The 17,188-nt window shown below is 41.2% G+C and overlaps 1 protein-coding gene across 5 annotated transcripts in view; it reads left to right on the top strand.

Annotated features, from left to right (window-relative positions):
* PLA2R1 (phospholipase A2 receptor 1) overlaps window positions 1-17,188 on the top strand; it is a 127,502-nt gene that overhangs the window by 13,592 nt on the left and 96,722 nt on the right. For 4 of the 5 annotated variants that reach the window (XM_054477948.2, XM_063647564.1, XM_054477950.2 and 1 more), the window contains exons 2-4: window positions 3,893-4,276; window positions 6,831-7,004; window positions 15,926-16,099. In XM_054477948.2, the coding sequence (XP_054333923.2) occupies window positions 3,893-4,276; window positions 6,831-7,004; window positions 15,926-16,099 (732 nt within the window). The remainder of the gene's footprint in view (window positions 1-3,892; window positions 4,277-6,830; window positions 7,005-15,925; window positions 16,100-17,188) is intronic. The other variant, XM_063647563.1, reaches the window with a different exon arrangement.

The raw sequence follows: 17,188 nt of genomic DNA, 5'->3' as shown, positions 1-17,188 counted from the left end.
CTTATGGGGCCAAAGAGTGGATCTGAAATGATCTCCTCCTAAAGGAACTCAGAAGTAGAAAGTAGAACCACTGTTTTCCATGGATTTTATTTAAAAAAAAAAAAGGATAGAAATTAGCTTATAAGTTTCTTCTGATAACTCAATCCTTTTTCTCCTCCTAAACTTATAATTATGAAGGGACGTATAATAACATTTTCCTGCAAAGAGATTTAGTAATTCTGGCAGTACTTCATTAATCACTTAATCAGTGTTCAAGCAGAACTGATGTCCTTGACATGTATAATCAATCTTGATTCCTCCCACATCTGATTTTCATCTTTTAAAAAATCCAACAACTATACACACTAAGGATTGGTGGCTTATTTTCACATTATAGTTTTGTTAGAGACTTTATGTGCATATAATAACAATCAGAATATTGATACCTATATTAAGTCTCCTCACAGTCTATTTGAAAGTAATTCTTTTCTCTTCAGTGAATTTATGGAGATTAACAGTGCTAGGATCATATTCTATTACAACTTAATGGAAAAATGGGCTCAAGTCATTTTTTAACTTCGTATATTTGGAGGCAGCATGTTGATTATTATGGGTGAACCAGAGCTACTTGCCTATGGCACATTCTGAAGAACTTTTCTAAAGCTATTTCCTAAAGGCAGCTGGTGTGGAAATATGAGTAGCACCCCAAAATTAAGCAGCAATGGATTAGGTGTGTCTAATACTTTCTGCTTTGGAAAGGTATTTTTATAATAATTTTTATTTTTTATAAATATTTATGAATAAATATTTATAAATATTTTTAAAATTTAAAAAAATTTAAAAATATTTATTTATAAAATATTTTTATGATTACAGAAGTTCCAATTTCTGCCACTCTTTCTCTCTTAACATTTATTAATTTGGAAGTTTAAAAGCATTATTGGCCAGGCATGGTGGCTCACACCTGTAGTCCCAGCACTTTGGGAGGCCAAGGTGGGAGGATTGCTTGAGCCCAGGAGTTTGAGACCATCCTGAGCAATATATTGAGATCCCGTCTCTACCAAAAACAAACAAACAAAAAATTAGCCAGGCATGGTGGTACACACCTGTAATCCCAGCTACTCAGGAGGCTGATGTGGGAGGATCAGTTGAGCCTGGGAGGCCGAGGCCTCAGTGAGCCATGACAGTGCCACTGCACTCCAGCCTGGGTGACAGAGCAAGACCTTGTTTCAAACCCACCACCCCACAGAATATTTATTCACCCCAAATGTTAGGTTTGTAATTTTCATGTCCATTTATTCACAGACCACCCATTCCCCCATCTATACACTGCTTGTCAACACCATGTATTTTTCTCTTTCCTATTAAAAAACCTACAGTGTAGACTTTACAGGTGGGTAATGCAGAAAATCAACAGATGAAGGCTCTTAATTCATCATTGCACACATATTTGAACAAAGGAGGCAAAGATTTTGTTATCTGGTTGTTTGGAGAGTATTTTTCCTCCATAAAAGGTGATAGCGTGGTGTCTCAGGATTGTTTAAAACTAAAATGTCTGCACCCACTGTGTGCTGCAGAAACTGCAGTAAAAATAAGCTTTTGTGCTAACAGTGTAAGAGGAGAAGCCTTTGAGGGATGCTGAGATTAGCACTCTGTAGGTTCAACCAGATCTGCAGCTGAATCTATAGACCAAGAATCAGGAAGTCAGAGGAATAAAATAATAATGATAGCTCCCATTTCCTGAGGCTTTTCATGGTAGTGTGTGGTGTGCTTTTCATGGGTTATTCAATGGAATATCCTTAACATCCCTAAGAGGTCAGTACCATACATATTCCCAGTTCAAGGAGGAAAGATGAGGCTCACTGAGATGGAGCAATCTGCCCAAAGTTACACAGCAGGTCTGTGACAGCTCCACGTGACTCCAGAGCTCTCAACCACTAGCCAGTCATCTACACACCTATCTGAGGTGTATAAACTGAGGCACAGTCAGTACGTTGCAGAGCTTATAATACATTTGAACATATATATTAGGTAGAAGCTGAACTACAAAACCATTATAGTAAAATAATTATCCTTTAATGAAAAATTAATGAACTCTAGGTTAGCTAGAAAGTAATTAGTAGGTTACAGCAGAAATTAAGGTAAACATTCTACCCAGGCATGAAAAGGTGAAAAGAAGAGTTGGACAGAAGGTTAATTATCGGACTCCATATCACATTGACGAGAGGTGGATTTGATTTTGAATCACTATTACTAATAACCATGCAGACAAGGCCCTCATTAGGAAAACAAATTTCCTGATCTAAATGAAATCTCCCTAAAACCATTCATTTTCCCCACCCCACCCCCTCTCTTTTGCTCTGATGTATGGTGATCAAAGCAATTCTCTGACAACTAATTCAGCTCCTCAAATCTATGGCTATAGGTAAGGTCATCAATTATTAAATGAGGTATAGCATTTATTAATACACTGACAATTTTTTGAAACAGTATCTTAAGTGATTTTGGTTACTCTAAATCAGTTCTCCTCAAGCTGATTAACTTTGGAGAAACCAAAAGAACATTTACCAGAATGAAGCATTGTTCCCTTGTGGATCCGTGAGGAGGCCCGTCCTGCACTGTCCCAAACCTCTCCAAAGCCTCTGCCTGTACCTGTTCTGCCCTCCATGACATGACCCGCCCTAAACCCCAGACATTTGAGGGAACCCTATCTTGTCCCTTCAGAGTTTTGAAGAATAGACAGGAAGTAAAATAGAAGAGGGGAACCTAGCTACTGGGAGAAGAAAAGAGCACCTGGGCCTGACCAGACATGAACTGAGGTGACTTAAGCAGCCAAAGGCTGAAGCAGCAGCAGCCAGTGTGTTTCATCAACAGCAAGCACTGACTGAATTTCCACCATGTGCCCAGCACACTCCATGCTTAGACCAAAGAAATGAGACTTGGTTTCCATCTTCAAAAAGCCTGTGAGAAAACGAGTTCATAACTGTTGGGTACTAGGTGCCTTCCAGGCCCGCAACTTGGGTTAAGTCAGGTAGCAGGCTGGCAGCTAACATGTATTCCCCAGCTGGGTCCCACAGCTTTTCCACAAGAAACTCACCCAAATCCCTTCTTCCAGCTCCAGGGAGGAGAGCTTAGGGGCATATCACAAAATGCCTGCTTTCTCCACCTGCCTATGTGGCCTGTGGTTTCTGCCACCGTAATGGTGGTCCGTCACGTCTTGTGTTTCAAGGTGTGGTGCCATAGCTAGTGGCCTGGGCATCTACCTGCTTCTCCCTGCCCCACCCAGCAAGCCGTCTCCTACTAAAAGTCTATCCCCATAGCAAGAGGTCCCCACCTCCACCCTTGTACTCCTGAGAAACATTGTGTTCTGACCAGTATTGAATCCTGTATCAGATCACAAAGCAACATTTCATTGATAGCCTTTCGGTTTTCTATAGGAACTTGATGGTAGAGAGTTTCATTCAGTGACTCTTGATTCAGCAGCTGTGTTCCTAACATTCAGGCACTTGTCTGAGAAAGACAGTGTTGTCATATCCATTGGCACCCAGTGCCCCTCCCCGGGAGCCCTGAATATTATTACCAATCCCTCTCTCTAACCAATTGTGTGACCACACCTTTTCTGTTAGTAACAGACCTGAGTGTATTGACAGGTAACCCTTGTTCCCATATGGCCAATGAGGTCTTAGATCAGAGCTCTCCCATTAGCTTCAGTAAGACCTTTTATGCTTCCCAAGAAACTCCTCTGTTTTATTCAAATAAAGCCCTTCAGGTGGACCCTGCCCAACAACTCCAGATCTGTGGGAAATGGCCGGCAACTGTCGCATATCGCACTTAGATATGCACACTGAGATCCTCATGACGCTAGTTAATTATATATGAAAATTTCATGCCACGTCTTTGATTTTTGTTTCAGATAAAGGAATATTTGTTATCCAAAGTGAGAGTCTCAAGAAATGCATTCAAGCAGGTAAATCGGTACTGACCCTGGAGAACTGCAAGCAAGCGAACAAGCACATGCTGTGGAAATGGGTTTCAAACCATGGCCTCTTTAACATAGGAGGCAGCGGTTGCCTGGGCCTGAATTTCTCCGCCCCAGAGCAGCCGTTAAGCTTATATGAATGTGACTCCACCCTCGTTTCCTTGCGGTGGCGCTGTGACAGGAAGATGATCACAGGCCCGCTGCAGTACTCTGTCCAGGTGGCGCATGACAACACAGTGGTGGCCTCACGGAAGTATTTTCATAAGTGGATTTCTTATGGGTCAGGTGGTGGAGACATTTGTGAATATCTACACAAAGGTAAAAATAATTTAAAGAAGCACTCAGGGAATGGTGTTTTTTTAAAGTTTGCCTATAAGTAAAGATTTGTAAAGCATTATGTGAAGGAAGTACACAAAGCCTGGACCCTCAAGGGACTTCTGCTAAATACATTTTAGTTGCTTCCTTGCTTATGGTAAAAGGGTTATGAGAGTCTCAGAATGGACATACTACATTCTGCTACAGAAGCAGAACTTCTCAGAATTTAAAGGTATTGGGAGGAAAAACATTTAACTGACTCTGGGAATCAATGGAAAGGAGGAGAAAGAATAAGCAGACAGGAGGGAGAGAGAAAAGGAAGGTGGAAGGAAAAGATCTTAGAAGACTTTTGTCATGACAAATATAATAACCTCTCCTCCCCTGCCGCCATTTCTCTTATTGTAAAAACTCATCCCCACCTATGGAGGTATGTGTCCAGGGCACCTCCGATGCCTCCTGATGCTGACTGGCATTCATGTGATAATCATGTTGCAAGTCACTTGAAGATAAATGACAGACTATTGTCAGGGGTTATTTGGTGTGTGCCAAGCATGGTTGATGGGGAAGCATGGTTTAGAGGGGAATTTCATTTTCTATGGTTATTTTTGTCATTTCTAAACAGAAAAAAAAATGAAAGTTACATAGTTAAATTCTAAAATCTCAAACCTGTCCCTCAGGGTTTGTTTGGTAGCTCACTCTATCCATCCATCCATCTATCTATCCATCCATCCATCCATTCATCCCACATTTTTATATAGCACTGCTAACAAATCCACACCACATTCATCAGGCACTGGACTAGGCACCTGGTTTACAAAGGTCCACAGAACAGGCGGAGCCCCTCCCCTCGTGCTGCTCTGTAGAATTATGCTTTCACAAGAGCGTATCCTCCTAAGAATTCTGTATGGTCCTGGGAAGCAGAGCAAGGAACTCCTGAAGAAGAAATGATTAAAAAGAGACAGAGCCAAGGGCCAGGCATTTTCAGGACTCACTAAAATAAAGCAAGTGCTGCAAACCAGCACTCTGAATATCAGTCTACAGTTCTGAAGAGGAACTTGATATTTTGCTTTATGTTAACTTTTTAGCCACATACCCACACTCATGGTGCACGCAGTGGAAGATTCTGGGGAACATATGCTTCGGAGTAGAAGGAGGGGACTGAAAGAAAAGGGCATGTCCTGAAATACCTACGGTTCCTAAATAGCCCTAACTGCTAAGGCTGGTGATTGGTAACATGTCATGAGCTCAGGTCAGCCCCTGCCAATTGTGGGAAAGAGGTGGGGCTCTCTACTGCTGGTCCTTTTGCCCAAGGACATACCATTGTCAGCCCCAGTTGAGTCATGAAAAGTTTTTGTTGATTCCTGATTAAGGCCAAGAATGGCCGAGTATTGCAATACCCTGAAAAGGCAGCCAGCAGGCCACGTCTGCATGGTCAGCTTGCTCTAGACTACTGAGAAGCCACCCAGCCAGCCATCTCACTTCACCCTCTCCCCATGTCAGCTGTTTGCCCCCTTGTACCCTCAGTGGTTCTTTAAAAATGTAAATCTGATCCTGTCACTTTCCCATTCAAAACCCGCAAGAGACTTGCCCCCACCCTCAGGGTAGAGGCCAAAGCCCACAGTATGGCAGGGAGACTGCTCTACGTGCGCTGACACTCCAGTACGTCCCTGGCTCCCCTTCCCAGAGGGCCTCCTTCCTCTTCTTCATTCACCCCTCACCTGTTCTTGTCTCAGGTTCTTTTTACTTGCTGTTCCTTCTGCTGGATCACCTCTTTTCTAAAGACCTGCACTCTCAGGTTACCCAGTTCCTATTCACAGAGGCCTTTCACTGCCCATCCTGTCCAAAGTAGTGCCCTGTGCCCCTCCACCCCATCTCTTCCTCTCTCTCTCTTTCTCTCTCTCTCTCTCCCTGTCCCACACATACACACACACACACACACACACGCACACACACACCCCACTCTGTCTTCTCATCCTATTTATTTTTCATCATGGCACTGCTACCTGCAATGATACTGTATGTTTACTTGTATATTTGCTTTCTCTTTCTCTCTCCTTGGTAGAATAGAAGTTCCACATAAAGGAACTTTTGCTGGTTTGTTCACTGTTGTATCCCCAGTACTGAGTACATTAAATGTTCAATAAATATTTATTGAATGAATAAGCTAATAAATGCCTATGAATCTATTGAGCTTTAGATGCTAATGGCTGATGTATTTGGCGACTGGAAGGTATTATGAAGTTAAATCTCCATTAAAGTTTCTTTCTCATCCATCCACAATATGAATGTTACTGTGACAGCTCACCATAGTAAGTAAACAAGTAAACAAGTAGATAAATGTATAAGCAAACCATGTGTCAGCACTTCCTCCGAGCCCAGCACTCGGTCTCACACCTCTGCTGACAGGAGACAGTGAGGACCTGAGGGCTCACTCTGCTGTAGTGAGTTTCTGCCCCAAGAGGGTTTCAGTCCATAAGAAATGCTTTCAATATATAGCAGTTTGCAAAGATAAAGCTGACACCATACTTATCTGACTTTGTACATTTCTTTCTCCTAGATTTGCATACAATCAAAGGCAACGCCCACGGGATGCCATGTATGTTTCCCTTCCAGTATAACCATCAGTGGCATCATGAATGTACCCGTGAAGGTCGGGAAGATGACTTACTGTGGTGTGCCACGACAAGCCGTTATGAAAGAGATGAAAAGTGGGGCTTTTGCCCTGATCCCAGTAAGAATAAATTTTGTCTTCTCTGTATGTCATGAATGAATCAAAGATGATTAGAAAGTTATCTGTATCTAAACAAAAGCACTGGGATTGATATATTGAAGTCTGAATAAGCACCCTGATGCTATTAATACAGACTTTGATTTGGGGTTTGTTTTTGCCTTGAAAAGACAATTCTAATGCATATTCTTTTTGCTGTACATTCAAGAGATGTTAATTAGCCATTCTTCATTAAGCTCAGTGCATAACGATGTTTTAACCAGAATCAAATTATAATACTCTGCGATCTCATTGATCCTGGCTTCTTGGCTGGATACTTCAAAACAAACCTGATTGCATGTGAAGCCCAGTTAGCCTTTCAATCCACTATCTCTTATGAGCTGCTTTAATTTCTCCACATCCAGGCTGCTTGTCTCACCCATTGTCAAGCCCAGGCACCAGCTGGCCCCTTGATGATCTTTCTAAAATCCCAATTGCCCTCGTTATTTCTTGACAGTGGATTCTCGTCTTGACTCCCTTTCCTTACTATTTACCTTCTGGCTATAACCTCATTTTTTTTCTTTTCTTAACTTGATTTTCAAAGTTCAATGGCAGTGACAATGTTCTAACTTTTTTTTTTCAGTTAGTGCCTTATTATTTCATTTTATTTTTATTTAGCTAAAAAGTTTCCAATTGTTCCCAAGTATTAGAGAATGTTTATATATGCCTCCTACTTTCTATATTCAATTTCCTTTCCCTTTGTTTCTGTGAGTCAGAGAGTACAGCTTTTACAGTCTTCATCTCCCATGCCTGCCTCCCCTCCACATATATAAAATGCAACAAATAAATTTGAAGCAAAAGCAAGTTGAAGAGATTAACCCCAAAGAATCTAACTTATAAAGTTTCTGTAGAATTGTTTTCTAATCCAAGAGCTAGTATGGCTTAGCAAATAAGAAAGAGTATAAGCTTTGAAATAATCACACAGGCCAAGATTGGAGTCCTGCTTCCTCCCAACAATGAAATTTTGGGAAGCTCTCTCCATCTCTCTGAGTCTCAGTTTCCTCAGCCATAAAATGTAGATAATAGCAGTACCTATTAGGATTATTGTGCAATTCAATTAGATGAGGCATTCAAGGCATTCAAGGCACTTTTCATAATATCTGGCACATAGTAAGTACTCACAAGGGTTAACCATTGCGGCCAGAAGCAGCAGCAGCAATAGCAGCAGCAGCATCAAACCCAATTTATCTTTTCAGCATACACTTCTGAATCCATGATTTCTCCTCTGTGTTGTAAGTCAACAAGCACTAAGCTACGCATAGTGGTGAATGCCAAGAGTTTTAGGACTTAGGATCCTCCCTTTAAGGAACTTGGCATCTAGAGAGAAGACAGGTTTGCTGTATGCCAGAAAATGCAGGCTGTATTTGAGACAATGCCCTAGAATCACCTGGGAGGTAGTTTAAATGCATATCCTGGCCCATCTTCCAGAGATGCAGCGGGTGCAGTATGTAAAACTCAACCATCTGCATTTTTGAAAAGTGCCCCAGGTGATCCTGGTGCAGATAATTCATCATCAAGCAATAATATGGAGATAATTCTATGCAATATACATCTATATACAGGGATAATATCAATACATTTAACAGCCAATATGGTATGGGCTATTGGTCAATCGCAGTGGAGACCTTAGTGTGGGGGTTGGGAATTCCAGAGGCTCTCTGCTGATATTAACCCCTTAGCTGCTACAATGTGGGGGTGGGGTGCAGGGAAGCCTGGGTAGTGGGGGTAATAGAGAAGCTCAGAACAGTGGCTATTCACCAACCAGCATGAAAGCATTTTATTATTTTATAACTGTCAGATCACCAGCCTTCTCTATTTAAATCTGAATGTATGCATGTAGGTGTGTATGCATGTAATCTCTACACTCCTTGGATTCCTGAAACAGATGTCATATTATTTTTATTATTGTCATATTATTTGCACCATCTCTTCTCTTTCCTTTTCCATCCCCAATAGAGGTCATTATTAAAACCAAATAAATGAACCAATACTAATAAAGTTAACACATACTTCACATGGCTCTAATACTAGGGACTTAAAAAAAAAAAAAACTACAATATTCTCCTTAAGGTTCTGAAAAGAACCCTGCCACCATCCTCTGTCGCTTATAGCCAATGACAGTTTCCCAGTGGAAGCCTGGGTTCAGTGGTGCTCCAAGCTTTTTATTCTCCAGACCATCTATTTGTTCAGCCTTCTACAGCTCAGAAGCTTCCTCTGCTTGACAGCCTGCCAGATTCCAGCCCTCCTGACCTTTACCACAACCAGCAGAGAGCATGTTTATTTGTTCAGTGCCAGTTTTCTTCCTTTCTCGTTACTTTTGGCTCCCGGTAGCCAATATAACTCAAAATGACGTGTCAGAGATTGAAACCTGAGCAAGCTGATAGCTCTTTCCACGGGGTCAACAAGTGGATAGGACAGAGAAGAATGAGTAGAATAAAGTAAAGGTCTGTACTGCTGTATCTCATCCTTCTTATGTGGGAAATTTTAAAAAATATCTCAGTGTAAAATGATGCTACATTTTTTTTTAAAAAAAAAGTTGATTGTAAATGAGCAAAATTTAAATGCAGTATTCATAAACACATACACAAATATGCCAGTGGTCAACGATGTAATAAAACATATTCAGCAATAAGGATGACACACAGGAATCTCTCTGGGTTTGTTTAGAGGCAATTATGGGCCATTCTGGTCTCTCTTGGTTGTGTGCCTTACAGAGCTGCAGAATCACACTTAGTTAATTTGATATTTTTGCGATACCAACCTGTGAAATGATATGATTGCCCTCGAACCTTATTCTTATATAATTCTGATCAGTTGCTCGAGTGATATAGTAAAGCAGATTTAGGCTGGGCACAGTGGCTCACACCTATAATCCCAGCACTTTGGGAGGCTGAAGCGGGCAGATCACTTGAGGTCAGGAGTTTCAGATCAGCATAGCCAACATGGTGAAATCCCATCTCTACTAAAAATACAAAATTAGCTGGGTGTGGTGGTGGGCACCTGTAATCCCAGCTACTTAGGAGGCTAAGGCAGAAGAATCGCTTGAACCCAGGAGGTGGAGGTTGCAGTGAGCCAAGATCGCGCCACTGCACTACAGCCTGGTGACAGAGCAAGACTCTGTCGCCGCCCGCCTGCCCCCGCTCCCGCCCTCCACAAAAAGACAAACAAGCAGGCTGATACAACAAAGGTATGGCTGCTCTCTCCTGAGCCCTCAACATGGATCAGCAATGCTATATGTTTCTGTCATGCAGCTCTCACACCCCACAATGACCCTGCCAACGTCTCTATTCTCCTCTAACTTCTAACCCTAACTTCCAATCTCCTTTCTGATTCTCATTAGGTGACCTCAGTTCCTACCTCATAATGGCAAAAAGATCCATCAGACAGGCAGTTTGGCAACTTCCTGCTCTCTCACCTTTAAGCCTACCTGCGTCTGTGCCCATCTTTATTTCCTCCCTTCTATGCACGAGGATGATGTTCCTCCTCCTGTGTGGGCCAAGTCTCCCCACCTGGGCTCTAGAGTGCCCCATCCAACCTTCTCCAACCTGTATCTCAGTTGTTCTCAATGTGTGGTCCCCGTTCCAGCAGCGTTGGAATTCCCTGGGAGCTTGCTGGAAACACAAAGTAGCAGTCACACCCTAGACCATCATATCAGAAATTCTAGAAGTGTAGCCCAGTAATCTGTGTTTTAACAAACTTCTAGGTGATTCCAGGGCACACCTCTGGGTGCTTCTTTGCTGGGCCCTTTTCCTTAGCAGTTAGACCTGTGCGAGTCTTAAAATAACATCTTAAAAATACTGCAATTCTTTCATCCCTATTTCTGCCTCCTGAAAACACCTCTCTCTCTTGTCCTCTACATAAAGAGAATTCGCAAAAGAATTGTCTATACCTTCTTCAGGGCACTGTCTCCTCTTGACTTCTACAACAATGCATGCTTGACCTTGACCTCCATTTTCACAGACCATTCATCCATTTATTCATTTAACAAACATGTATTGAACACCTACTATGTGCCAGGGACTTCTCTGGCTCCTGGGGTTATAACCGTGAATGTGAAATGTGAAAGTCATAGTGCCTGCCCTGATGAAATTCACATTCAAGTATAATATGCAAATTAATACATAATTACAGTTTGTCATCAGTTCTACCTTAAGAAAATACAGTATTACAAGTGAGAAACCAAAGTTAAAATTGGGAGTCATGGAAGGTTTTCCTGAGGAAGTTGTATTTGAACTCTAGCCCAAGAGATGAGTAGAAGTTGTCAAAATGGAAAGTGGGGAAATGAGATATTCACACGGAGATGCATGACACAGACATGTGCAAAGGAAGGGGAGAGGGAGTGGTCAGCATGGGATGCAGGCAATAAAGAGGGTATATGGTTTAAATAGAACTAAAAAATAATAATAAAACCAAGTAAAAGACAGCATGCTTTTGAGTCACCAGGCACATGCTCTAACAATTCCAAACAATGTCAGTGATAAAATATGCCCACCTGTCCAGGCTGACTGCTCCTCCACCCGCAGCCCTCAGCATGTCACTGGCCAAATATCTGAAGGTTTTGAGGGGGGAAAGAGGTTATTGCCATCTAAGAAAGACAATGTGGCAAGAGTACAGTGATTGAAGGAGAGAGAAACAAGACACTCTGAAAGGGCAGACAGAGTCCATGAGTGTCATAAAGGTAAGGACTTACCTAATTCTAAGTGCAAAAGAAAGCTATCAAAGGGTTTTAAGCAGGGGAGTGATGATTTAAAAAATATATATTTAAGGATTACTCTGGCTCCATTATACTGAATGGCTTGGAAGGGAGCGATAGGCAAATCCTGGAGACCAGGTAGAAGGCTAAAGTAATAGTCTGGGCCAGGAGTAGTGGTGGCTTCAGTTGGGTGGCAGCAAGGGGATTGGAAAAATGTGGATGTATTGAAGTTCTAACTTGTAGATAAACTGAACAGGACCTAGTTGTCAGGAGCTTAGCTGGGCTGGAGACAGCAGAGCTGTCAGGTGTTGGAGTAGCTGATTGAAGCAACAAGCCAAAAATGAAGGTGTTAAGCTGTTGATCACTCACTACAATGGTATAACAAAGAGACTAAAAGAAGAATTCGCCACCTCCCCCTGTTCCATTTTTCCCCAGGGAACAGCACAGCCATCGAGGGTCAGTGGATCAGCACAGATGTGGAGTTCAGCTCAGCTCACCGTTGAGAGAACCCTAAACAACAACAAAGGCTTTTCAGTTGTATAGATTCTGGGTTGGGGTAAGGTGAGGGGAAGAGAAGAGCTAGGAGTTGAAAAGTACGGAGCACTGAGTCAGAGTGGGGAAAAAATGTCTTCAAGATTCCCCTCCTTCCCACTCCATCCCAGCCTCAGCAGAGGCACCTGAAGAGGACCTTGGCCCAAGGCCTCACATAGAAAGAGACCTAGGAATGGAAAGCACCTGCACCAGAAATGCAAATAACACAGAGCATGATGGGCTTGAGGGGCCTGAACCCTTAACTATGACTCTCTTTAGAAACTGCAGTGTGCCAGCTCAGCACCAAGTCTGGGGTAGGGGCAGCTTTCCCACATGAGGCCTACCAGGTAAAGCCTTTGTAACTGCCTGTGGTCAGGCCTCAAGAATCACATATAGGTTTTTAACCAGGAGTAGGACTTCTCACTCCTAAGAATTTGGAGGCTAGGAGAAAAAGTGAGACATTAATTCAGACTCCATGTTTCTAACATGCATAGCTAAGTTTATGGAGATATACATTTGGAAAAGAAATACTATTCAGGTTTGCACATGTTACATGTGAGTCAGTGATGTAGAGATGTGGACTAGGTAGGTAGATGTAATGGTCTCTATGTATTTGGAAGTTATAGGAAATGGACCCATGAGAACAGGTTAGATAGCCATGTGTAGAAAGAATGTATAGAATAGAAAGGAAGGGGGCTCAGGGCCAAGTCTTAAGGCCGCCAACATTTATTTGAGTAGAGAAGAATAAATCAGCAAGGGAGACTGAAAGGGGGCAGCCCGGGAGGTATAAGGGTAGCCAGGCATGGGAAGTCAAGAAAAGAGAGTAAATCAGCACAGAGAGGGAACTCAGCCTGCCAAGTGCTGATGAAGGGCCTTGTTTGATAAAGTCTCAAACTAACAGTTGCTGAATTTGGCAACACAGGGGTCATTGATGGCCTTAAACAAGATATACATTAATGGCTAGATTCAGTGCATGACACTAAGTGGGAAATTAGAAGAGGATGAAACACTTCCCAAGTCGTTCTACATATGCACTTCAGTTCATTAAAAAAGAGGTGTAGTTTAGGAGGGAAAAATCATCTATTTATAACACCATGAAAAAGATTTTGGTACTCTCTCATCACATAATAGGAGACTCAACGTTATATATGACACAATTGCTTCCCTGGAGCTCATAATTTAGCAATAGAAGAGATGATATAAACACAATCAAAGATGTAAAGAATATAACAATAGTATTTTAGCCCTTAGATTAGAATTTTTCAAGAATAATAAACATACCTGAGACATCAGCCTTTGATTTTCAGAGTTCTCAAGCTGGGGTGACCCTTCAGAGTTGCTCCTTGTTGGGATACAGGGGCTAAGTATACCACTACATTGACCAGTCATGGTGTCAGCTGCCCTTGGGAAGGGAGAGTGACATTGGGCAAAGAGACTCTTCTGCCAAAGCAATCATTAGAGAGCAGCACATCACAGTGTCTATGACAACATTTTCATTCCATTTGTTACAACCTACAAATGAGATTCCTGGAGGGACATGCAGCCATGCAGCCTATCCTAGAGAAGCAGAGAAAGGACTTGTGTCTGCCTGTACAGAAGTACAAATTCTTATACAGGCTGAGTATCGCTTATCCAAAATTCTTGGGCCCAAAAGTGTGTTGGATTTCTGATTTTAGGATATTTGCATATACATAATAAGATTTCCTGGGCACAGGACCCAAGTGTAAACACAGAATTCATTTATGTTTCCTATATACATTATACCCATAGCCTGAAGGTAATTTTATACAATATTTAAAATAATTCTGTGCATGAAACAAAGTAGTGACCAAAACCCATCACAGGAGGTCAGGTGTAGAATTTTCTACTTGTGGCGTCATGTCAGCACTAAAAAAATTTTCACCATGTTGCCCAGGCTGGTCTTGAACTCCTGGGCTCAAGCAATCCACCTGCCTCAGCTTCCCAAAGGGCTGGGATTACAGGCATGAGACACCACACCCGGCCTCTTTCTTTCTCTTTTTGTAGTGATAGGGTCTTGCTTTGTTGACCAGGCTGGTCTCGAACTCCTGACTTCAAGTGATCCTCCCGCTTCAGCCTCCCAAAGTGCTAGAATTACAGGCATGAGCCACTGTGACTGTCCTAAATGATTCTTATGCATGCCAAAACTATGAACACACCCCCGCTCCCCCATCATGGTCTCAGCTGTCATGGTGGATGAGTATGGCTGAACTAGGGTCTCATAACACGTAGTAGTATAGTGTCCTTCTCAGGGAAGGCCTAGGATTTTAACTGAAAACAACCTTTAAGGATTCCATCTCAATGGGGAAATTTCAGCCACCTGGGCAAAATGGTTACTGAAAATTTCCCTTCTCTTTTTCCTTTCTTTCTTTTCCTTCCCTTCAGTGTTACTTGGTGATAGCCTTGTCTTCTGCCTTCCTTTAATCTTGGATCCTTCTATAAACACATGTATCAGTCAGGAAACTCTATAGACAACCTTAGATTTATATGTGATTTAAAACCTCTGGAATGTGTGTTGCAACCAGACATGAAAATAAACTTTCCACATTTCCCAAGGGGACCATCTAACTAAGTGTTGTGAGGGAGGAAAAAAAGCAAACAAAAAAGATTTTACTGTCAAATAAGTTTGAAGTACACTAAATTAACAGTAAGCATGTTTCTTTACTACAAAACTTCTCAAAGCCTTGAATATGCTAATGTTCATTGTGAATTTCCCAGAGAACGCTATGTATGCATTGTGTCCAGATTTTCTTGGGGAGCCTCTTAAAGTTGTCTTACTTTGGGAATCACACTTTGGGAAAGGCCGTCCTAGACTTCAGCTGGTTGCCTGTCAGTCATTTTCAGTCATGCTGCAGTATGGCTCACATTCTCTGTATTCTGACATTCTCTGTCTGAGTTTGGTTTCTGGTCGTTATTGTGGCTACTTAGTTCACCTTGGAGTTTGATTTTAAGTGTTAGCAAAAGCACCCAAACTCAGTCTTAATTTTCTGTTATTTCAAAAAAAACTTCAGACTTCAGCTCCACATTTCATACTTTATTAAATTTCCTTTTGAGCACACTATGCAATCTTCAGCCAGTGTCTTACAAGTGGATCTTGCTTCTATTCCTCTTGGCTGAAAGAACTTTCTTAAACTATATGTCAGTGTTCCAGTGCTTGATGTTTATTTGAAAACTGGTGTTTACTATTGACTCATATTCCTACTGTATCGTTTTATTTTAGCATTTTGTATTTAGGGAGAAATGCCTTTGAAATAACATTTGTATCTACTAAAATGAACATTTAAAGTCACAAGTTTTCAATATAAAGTTCTAAATGACAAAAGAACTTAGATCTTATTTTCACAAATACTTCGCTTCTATTTCCTTCTCTTAAAACTGGTTCCTATTATTACTCTGGAAAGGATCATAGCTTCTTCATTGGTGATTTCTTATATTTCTTTAGGTAAATCATGAAAGAGTTTAACCATATCTTAGCAATGGGATAACAATGCAGATTTTATCATAAAGACCAAATCAAGAATAGATAAGGCACTGAAGTTTTAGAGATTGCAAGATGGAATAATTCCATTCAGACTTATCTTAGAAATATGTTGCTGTATAGGTAAAATAAGACTTGGTTGTTTTTAATGGCCATTGTTTCCAGCCTCTGCAGAAGTAGGTTGTGATACTCTTTGGGAGAAGGACCTCAATTCACACATTTGCTACCAGTTCAACCTGCTTTCATCTCTGTCTTGGAGTGAGGCACATTCTTCGTGCCAGATGCAAGGAGGTGCGCTGTTAAGTATTACAGATGAAACTGAAGAAAATTTCATAAGGGGTAAGTAGGTGGATGAGGCACATTGATATTGACACGATAAAAGACGGTTGTTAACTGTTTTCACATATACAAAAATATATTCTGACAAAAAGTTTTTAAAAAATATTTTTCTTTCCTTAATATGGCCCAAAAGTCTCACCCAAAATTTTTCCATGAACCTTGAGTGATTCCATTTGGCGTCCAGTGATGTCTTTCTTATTTTCTGCTCCTTGGAGGAGAGAATTTGAGGCCACAGCAAGGGACCCAGGAGAGTTGCAGTTCTAACAAGTGGATCAGGAAGATTTCTAAATTTAAGGGCTATTTCTTGCTCTTCTGGAGATCTTAGCCATTCCATTTCCATTAATAAATCATTAAGCATTTTATTAATTAAACAAAATCTTACATATCATTCACCATGTGCAGGTACATCATAGGCCTTCTGGTGGGTCCCAAAAACAAAACCTTAAAATTTAGTGGGAAAAGCAAAAGCACATATATGTTAACTAACAGTGTAGACAATAATATGTTAAAAGAATTGTGCTGATAAACTAAGACTTATGTTTCACTCATTGCCTAAACTCTGCTCTTACTTCTTCTTTATAGATTAAATGTATTCGTATGTGTGTACATACACCTCTTTAAAAACTTGTGGAAACATTAGAAAATATCACAAAATTAGTCACTTTCATTAACAGTTTTTGATACCAATTTTTTTCAAATTTTATTGCATATGTAGTCCGTGTTTATTTTAGAATAATTTGTAAAATTCAAGTATATAGAAAGAAAAACCAATAAAAAAGTTCCCATAGTTCTGTAATCCAGAGACGACTGTGTTTCTCTGCAAAAACATATAAATGCATGTGTACATACACAGTATATATAAAAAATGGTATTACATAAAAACGTGATGGCAGCCAGGTGCAGTGGCTCACGCCAGTAATCCCAGCACTTTGGGAGGGCAAGGCAGGTGGATCAATTGAAGCCAAGAGTTCCAGACCAGCCTGGCCAACATGGTGAAACCCTGTCTCTACTAAAAACACAAAAATTTGCTGGACGTGGTGGCATGCACCCGTAGTCCCAGCTACTAAGGAGACTGAGGCAGGAGAATCA

Source organism: Pongo pygmaeus, chromosome 11 (genome assembly GCF_028885625.2).
Source record: "Pongo pygmaeus isolate AG05252 chromosome 11, NHGRI_mPonPyg2-v2.0_pri, whole genome shotgun sequence".
Classification (NCBI taxonomy): Eukaryota; Metazoa; Chordata; class Mammalia; order Primates; family Hominidae; genus Pongo; species Pongo pygmaeus.
Note: the sequence above shows the minus strand (reverse complement) of the source record. Positions and strands in the feature narration are given on the sequence as shown.